The sequence below is a fragment of the Puccinia triticina genome, chromosome 3A (assembly GCF_026914185.1).
Source record: "Puccinia triticina chromosome 3A, complete sequence".
NCBI lineage: Eukaryota > Fungi > Basidiomycota > Pucciniomycetes > Pucciniales > Pucciniaceae > Puccinia > Puccinia triticina.
Window position 1 is genome coordinate 4366666 of NC_070560.1, and position 8386 is coordinate 4375051.

Here is an 8386-nt window from a genome sequence, read left to right on the forward strand (position 1 = left end):
CAGGCAAATTGGAGGACTTCCCGTCGATCTGGGAACCCAGATTTTTCCAGATTTTGCGGGGAAATCTGGGCTCGATTGTCCCAAATCCTAGATCTGCCTAGATTTCCCTGCAAAATCTGGGAAAATCTGGGTTTCCAGATTGACGGGAAGTCCTCCATTCTCAAAACAATCAATGGAGGACTTCCCGTTGATCTGGAAAGTCAGATCTGAGCCACCAGATATCAAATTTCGCAGGGAAATCTGGGTCCCCGAAGATCCCCGAAGTGATCCAGAGTTCCAGATTCCAGATTTCCCTGCGAAATCTGAAATTCCAGATCTGTTCAAAAGTGACGGGAAGTCCTCCAATGTGTTAGAGGGCCGGGACAGCCAAGATGGTAAACTTAACTCATCCCGAGTTTATCCATCAGTATATGCATGTATCAAACCTTTGTACATACTTGCATACTGCGGCTGCGCCTTGTACCTAGTCTAACTCAGCCCGCCGGTACCGGTTCCAACCTTTCCTCACCGAGGTTGGACACGATACCGAGCGAGGCTGACCGATCTGCGACGCATTTCTTGTCGTCAGGTATGTGCAATTATCAAACCGAGGTTGGACACGATACCGAGCGAGGCTGACCGATCTGCGACGCATTTCTTGTCGTCAGATTTGCATTCGCTCCGTCGAGCGTCTTATAGGTTAAAAGCCGGTTCTGCTATTCGGTATCTGAGTCCACAGTTCGGGAGACCAACATTGAATGGTCGGTCGAGGAGGTAAACTAAAAGAGATTCAAGAGAAAGCGATACAAGATACGCTAGAGAAACAACGAAGAGAAAGAGAGATCGAAGAAAAAGAGAGACTCGAAGCGATCAAAGAATTTGAAGAAAAAACTCGAACGTACTACAAAAATAACCATCAACCAGTACCCTCATCCTCGACTTCAGTAGCAATGGGGGCAACCCCATCCGCCGAAGACTACTTTCATCTAAAAGGCGAACTGCAGCGCCTCGAAGGACTGCTCAACAACGCCACTCTCCTCCGCCCAACTCCGCCAGCCGAAGGAGTCAACAGCGTGCTCCAAAGCTTCCATAAAAAGCCGCTGGACCTACACTACATGCACAATCCCAAGAAAACCCGACTCGCGAAAGGAAAAGCGAACTTCAAAGTCTGGGACCGCAAAATCAACCGGACTTTGAAATATGTCTTTGAAAACCAAGGGACTTTTACCGAGCTCGAGGTGAACTTCGTGTCCAGGTCAGCCAAAGATCAAGCAGCCATCGCTTGTCTATTGCGGTCAACAATCAAAACGACTCTGTTGGACATCGTGGACGGGGTTAACTCTGATAACCCATGGACCATCTTCACTCAACTCAAGAATCAATGCGACAGGTCGGACAGGCAGCATAAACTAGACGTGATCAACCAGTTTGCCGAGCTCATCGGCGACAGATCGCCTGGGACAGATGTAAACCTAGCAAATTGGAGCAAGGTGTGGACCGAGATGACTCAGCTGAAGATATCGTGGGAAGAAGCTGGAGGCCTCCTCCTCCAAAGCAGCTTTGCGGCTCCGGTCGGCATAGATGCGAAGACTTTTGAGTTTATGGTTAGCCAGAAGCTGGAAGCCACTAAGGATGCGACATTCAACGACGTCATGACAGTGATTCAGGCTGCGTCTGGCAAGTCCCAAAGCAAGGCATCCCAAAATCTAGACGACTCATACACCCCGATGGACTTAGACGCGGTGAATGCAGTCAGGTCGATGCCGGGAAGGTACGCGCCACCTCACAAGCACAATCCCCCGCAATTTGGACAACAGCAGAAGGCCGTACAAAACCAGCAGAGCCCACCGAATGTCAGCCAACCCAAACCGAACCTGTCGGTTGAGAAAGCGCTAGCCTACCGTGGATATCCTCTCACCAACCACCTCGCTGGGAAGTGGGGCATCCGCTGCCACTACTGCAAGCAGGACGGCCACTGGCACAACAATTGCCGGCTATTCTGGGAGGACGTTGGGTCAGGAGCTATAGGACCGCCTCCAGACGGACACGATACACCCGGTTCGAACTACCTTCCACCTGAACAACCGCTCGGAAAGAGCAATTGACTTCGTCAACTAGATCTACCGGAGGTCGGCGACGGGAAAATCTTGCTTGATTCGGGGGCGTCTACTCATGTGAGTGGTTCCCTGTCACTCTACACCTCGACTGAAGAACTCGAACGACCTAGAAAAATATTGCTAGCAGTAGCTGACTGCTCCGTTGATGTCAGACTCAAGGGGACGATCACGATCCCAATGAAGCAAGGCAAGGTGAAGATTGAAGACGTATATTATTGCCCTGGCGTAGACGGAATAATTCTCTTGGTTGGAAGACTAACGAGTGTAGGATGGCAGCTGAAATTTCGCGGGCAAGAAGCAACTTTGACTAGCCCCACAAATTTAGTCTTTAATACGTTGTACCGAAATTTTTGTTGGTTTTTGAGTAATTTAAACCAGTCTCTCCATCTGAATAAAGTCACCCAACGGCCATCATTTGACACATTCCTATGGCATAGACGCCTCGGCCACGTATCGGAAGAAGTAGTGAGGAAATATCTACGACAGCATTATCCGGATGAAATTGATGGAAAAACATGGGACTTGTTTTTCTGCACTCAATGCGCAAAATCCAAGAGTGTTGATAAGAAGTCTCCTGGTGGGAATTCTCTGATCCCACGTGATGAGCCACTAGACTTGCTCGTATCGGACGTCGCAGGACCTTTCTCGTACGACCTATCCGGAAAGCGCTACATTCTGACAATGAGGGACCACGCTACAACATACATATATTGCGACGCACTAGTAGAGCGTAGCAAAGTCCCGGCGAAGATCATGGAATGACTGCATCATCTGAACGTCGTCATTGGTTGGTACCCCAAGAACATCCGGTGCGACAACGCTCTGGAGTACACATCATCTCTGAAGAAACTCCTCAAGCCCATCGGTGTTTCCCTAGCTCCGGTACCTCCTTACAGCCCAGAGCAGAACGGCGAGGCGGAAAGGGTAAACCGGACACTTGGTGACATGGCCAGGACGATGTTGCACGAATCTGGTATGCCCCGCCCGTACTGGAGCTACGCTTACAGGATGGCAGCTCACATTCACAACCGGATCCCAAACAAGAAGATCGACAGCTGCCCCCTGCAGGTGTTGTACAACATCAAAGTGGATCCAAATGTACTATATCCGTTTGGGGCAGATGCGATTGTACACGTCCCAAAAGAGAAGCGCGAAAAACTGTCGGAGCGGGCCATAGCGGGAAAACTCATTGGTTATCCGGCAGCTGGAGCAGGATGGTTAGTGCACTCGAATCAAAACGGTCGCATCTTACACTCGACTTCTGTAATATTTCCGGAGTTTCAAAACTTACCAGTTAAGAAGAAAGAAGCCAAGCGAGGAGATCTGGACTTCATCATCAACCAGATAGTTTTGAAATTAGGGGAAGAGACCACTGACGAGCATGCTAAAGCGGAAGAGAAAGCCATAACAAATTTGCCCATCAATGAAGATCGAAGAATTCCCCTCAACATCAGATCAGCACTTCAAGCAAGAGATTCGACTGCGTGGCGAGCTGCGGCGAACTACGAAATCGACAAATTCTTTGAGTTAGACGTCTGGGTGCCTGTAGATCCATTTCCTGGAGCAAAAGCTTTAGGATGCAGGTGGGTATTTGCTATCAAGGAGGGCATGGGACGTGACGACCCGGAAATTTTTCGCGCCAGATACGTCGCGAAAGGATTCAATCAAGTTATGGGCCGTGACTGCAACAAAACATACGCTCCTACGGCATTGTTGGTCACACTCCGACTGTTGATTTCTCTGGCTATCAAATATCATTACCCGATTGCGACTTTCGACGTTAGTTCGGCGTACCTATACAGCCCCATTGAAGAAGAAGTATATGTACAACCGCCGATAGAAATTCGACCGGAATTGAAAGGAAAGATCATGAAGCTCAAGAAAGCAATGTACGGCACGAAACAGGCCGCACGATGCTGGTGGAAATTTTTCAAATCAAAAATGGAAAGCCTGGGATTCATTGCTTCAGAGTTAGAACAATCTTTATACATATATCGGCGCGGAAATGGTTTCATTATCATTTGGTTACATGTGGACGACAGATTTGCGGTGGCATCAAATGAGGGACTCATGGGCGAACTTCGGAAGGCGATGGAGAAGGAGATGAAAATAAAATGGTCGGATGAAGTTACAAAGCTAGTGGGTATAAACATCAAGTTGAAAGCTGATGTAGTGGAGCTTGACCAGGAAAAGCTTGCCAGCCAAATCGTGGCGGATTACTCAAGGCCGGTCTTCACACAGCGGAGCACACTGCCGGATGAAGCGCTAGAAATACACTCAGGCGAGCCTCTAGATCAGACGGAATATCGATCAACACTCGGATCGCTGATGTACCTTGCAGCTGGGACGCGGCCAGACCTGTCTTATGCCGTGAATCTACTAGCAAGGTACAGTGAAAATCCATCGCCAAAGCACTGGAAAGCGCTGGACTTTCTGATTGGTTATCTGAAGCGGTCGAAATCGGTAAAGCTAAATCTGAAGGGAGGTGGAAATTCTCTGGATCTGTGGTCGGATGCGAACTGGGGCGGCGAGCATGAGCGGTCGACGTCTGGATTTGTTATCAAGCATTTGGGGGATTCGATTGCGTGGGGAGCGAAGCGGCAAAGTGTTGTGGCATTATCAACTTGCGCGGCGGAGTATGTGGCTTTATCGGATGGGGCGCAACACTTGGCAGGACTCTCAATCCTTTTGGAAGATATTCATCATTCGATCAAGATGAACATTTTTTGCGACAATGAAGCGGCGATATTAATAGCAGGCGACAATGCATCAAAGAAAAGGACAAAATATTTGATGCGGGCTTTCTATTTCATCAACGATTTCGTCAGGGAAAACAACATCAAGATCTTCTGGACGAATACACATCTTCAGCAAGCGGACATTTTCACCAAGAAACTAGGACCAAACAAGATGGAAGGAGCGATGGCGAATCTTGGTCTGAGGGCGTGAAGTTTACCAGCTTGGGGGGGGATGTTAGAGGGCCGGGACAGCCAAGATGGTAAACTTAACTCATCCCGAGTTTATCCATCAGTATATGCATGTATCAAACCTTTGTACATACTTGCATACTGCGGCTGCGCTTTGTACCTAGTCTAACTCAGCCCGCCGGTACCGGTTCCAACCTTTCCTCACCGAGGTTGGACACGATACCGAGCGAGGCTGACCGATCTGCGACGCATTTCTTGTCGTCAGGTATGTGCAATTATCAAACCGAGGTTGGACACGATACCGAGCGAGGCTGACCGATCTGCGACGCATTTCTTGTCGTCAGATTTGCATTCGCTCCGTCGAGCGTCTTATACAATGCAGTCGGATATAAGAATAATTGGCGAAATCCACTCAAGTTAATGCGCAGATGCTCGGCGGTTCAGTAGTGAATGTGGGGCAAGCATTACAAGGCATTTCGGAATTGTTGTGGTATGAACTCGATTCCCCCATGACAAACGGGAGCATTTGTCGCGAAAGCTTGGCCATCCGATGCGACCAACCACGATGGAACTCTTACAGGGGCACACAGACACAAAGAACATCACAAATCTCGAAGGATGAAAGGCCTATTGAGAACAAAGGAGGTGAAGTGTAGGGACGATTGCCATATAGATGTGGGTATAGCGCCTGATAAGCCGCCGTCCCTTGACCAGCGGGAAAAATGTTTTTAGCGTGCAGCCCAAGATCCGTCAAAAAGGATGAGGCAGGAACGGAGTGTCGGTAGAGTGAAATACCAGCACGCTCAAGTGTGTAATCGTGCGTACGAAATGAGAGGGAAAAATCTCACCAAAGAACAATCATCCACTGGCCCTTCCTGGGGCGGCGGTATAACGAACTTAGCGATTTATGTCAAACTGTGCAAGATGAGCCGAACGAGCTTAGGGGGCCGAGTTGCGTATACGGACCGATGATGGACGGTGAAGATTTACATATTTATACCAAATCAAAATTTGTGAGATAATCAATATTAAATAATCAAAAAGGAACATGCTGCATCCCATAACACCGGATCCCATAACAGAAGTTTAATGATTTGTTTATTACAAAAAGAAAAACACAAAGCATTCCAGAGATTCTATTTGATGTTCACGTGAGTAAGACGAATAACTGCGAGGAAGTAATAATTGGATATAGAATCAGTAAGGAAAGTGATGACTTCGAGGTGAAAATAGTGGGGGTGGTAAGAAGGGATGAAAGAAGAGGAACATACCAAGAAGAAGATCATGATCATCCCAAAGACTTTGAACATTAACATGCGATTACCAGAGATACTTGAATAGAATTTAAGCAATTCAGATTGGGCGGATTGGATGTTACTTTCGATGTCGATCGTGTCCTGGTCGATCCGTTGGACTTGTTCTCCTTGTTGAGCAACCATTGTTGCTAGCTGACTGAAGATCGAACCAAGCTCAGTGATCGTCGATTCAATCGACTCGATGGCTGTTGACCGCTGTTGTAGATATGCATCCTTTAGAGGAAATAAGAAAAATGGAAGGAGACCCAAAAACTTTAATTTCCTGAAATAATTTAACAAACTTCACACGATTTAGATTTTCACTCAACTGAATTATCTTGAGCTAACTGCATCTGCATGTATCCTTGAGGGCCACCAGATTCAGCCGGATTGGAGTTTTTGCCCATATCCAATGCCAGATACTCATTTTGATGGTACCCTTCTTGAGTAGATTTTCCTTTACCTTTAGAGTCATACAGTGTTCTATTGACAGCGGAAGCGACTCCCCCTGCTTGTTGGGCTGCGTAGAGTGGCGAATCTGTCGATTGTGAATTATATGGGGTGGAAGACGTGGGGCGGGAACGGAGGACTATCAGTGGGATCAATAAGCCACGCTTTGTTTTGGTCTTCCACCGTCATCGAATACAGCGATAAATACCTGATTGAGACGCTGTGGCAAGCCCGGGGGTATTGAATTGGAATTGTTCGGTCCGGTCTCGAGTAGCTTTCATGTTCTGTCGAGGTACAGATCCCGTGAATGAGGGGTTTCAATGAGTGTCAATATAATCTCACACAATGAAAGAAAGATTGACCTGAGTGCGAATTTCGAGGACATCTTTGAATCCCATACTAGTATCGGCCAGTTTACTCTGTAGCATCATCACAACGTTGTTGTTATGTTCGTCTACGGGCTGTTTTTGACCACGATTTGAAGACAAGTTCTGCTTGACGAAGGTTTGTAACTGGGCGATCTGTTGGTTTAGTTGAGCGATATCTTGTTTGATGATATATGTCAATTCCGAGATTTCTACTGGTCGGTCATCAAATAGAGTCTTTCGTTTGGCAACTGAAGGAAAGGACAGAACGAAAGAGGGGTTTCATGTTAGCGGAGTACGGGGGAAATAACAGTGAGCGAGTCCAGAGGATGAAGCTCTTCTGGAGACTCAACGTTGTGCAAGTTGGCTAAGTTTGACGGTGGTTTGTTGGATGTCCTTTCCAATCATTCCGGCTAGCCTTGCGAATTCTCCACGGGCTCCAGGGGCTCGTTGGTTCTTACGATTGGGCGATGAATTATCCAGCAATCGTTGTTTATGTTCGGGGACCAGTTGAGACGCCGTCCTCGAACGAATTGATGCCACGCATGATTTGAACTCCTGACTGTGCATGGTCGCCAATAGTCAATTCAGCAGAATATGTGTAGTCCCATCAATCCCACATTAGTTGGTTTAACGCCTGAAGTTCAACAACCATATTTATACTGACGTTCGGTCCATTTAGTTTCGCAGTAGATTCCCGATTTCTAGCGGAGCCCAGAAGGTCCAACGACAGCTGGATGATGATGTGGTGGTGGTGGTGATGAGGTGGATGTTGTCACTTCAAAGTTCACCTTCAGCCTCGATTTTCGGCCCCGAACAGCATCCTTCGGGGTGGCAATACAAGTCTCGGGGGAGCGTATAGCAACCTCCGAAGGAGACTTGAATCCAACATTTGGCTTGAGCCTGGCCAGTCATTTGTCTGAAATTTCCTTCTAACCCATTTATCACCCCTTAACCATCTGTTTTTTTATGGCCAACAGATCTATCAGCATCAGATTTTCTTTCTACATATGTTGGACACAACACCACCACTTGGAAAATCTTTGCAGGGAAATCTAGCTTTTTGGGCTCTAGATCACTTCTGGGAGGCCCGCAGATCTTGACAGGAAGTCATCCAGTGTGTCTGACCTCAGCCTTTGGATTATCTGATGGATTCATCGCATTGATCAAGAACAGCCCTCACAAGAATGGCCTGTACAAGACAGCTGAGATCAAGGGCTGCAAGATTGTATGTGAGGGTTTGAAATTTCAGC

The 8386-nt window shown here is 47.5% G+C and overlaps 1 protein-coding gene across 1 annotated transcript; it reads right to left on the minus strand.

The window, feature by feature from the left end:
• Positions 1-6170: 6170 nt before the first annotated feature.
• PtA15_3A481 (uncharacterized protein) lies at positions 6171-7703 on the minus strand (the record flags this gene model as incomplete). Its single annotated transcript, XM_053167454.1, has 6 exons — positions 6171-6191; positions 6295-6552; positions 6648-6907; positions 6977-7052; positions 7131-7384; positions 7487-7703. 6 exons carry the CDS (start codon positions 7701-7703, stop codon positions 6171-6173), a joined length of 1086 nt encoding a protein of 361 aa, XP_053018669.1.
• Positions 7704-8386: the final 683 nt, after the last annotated feature.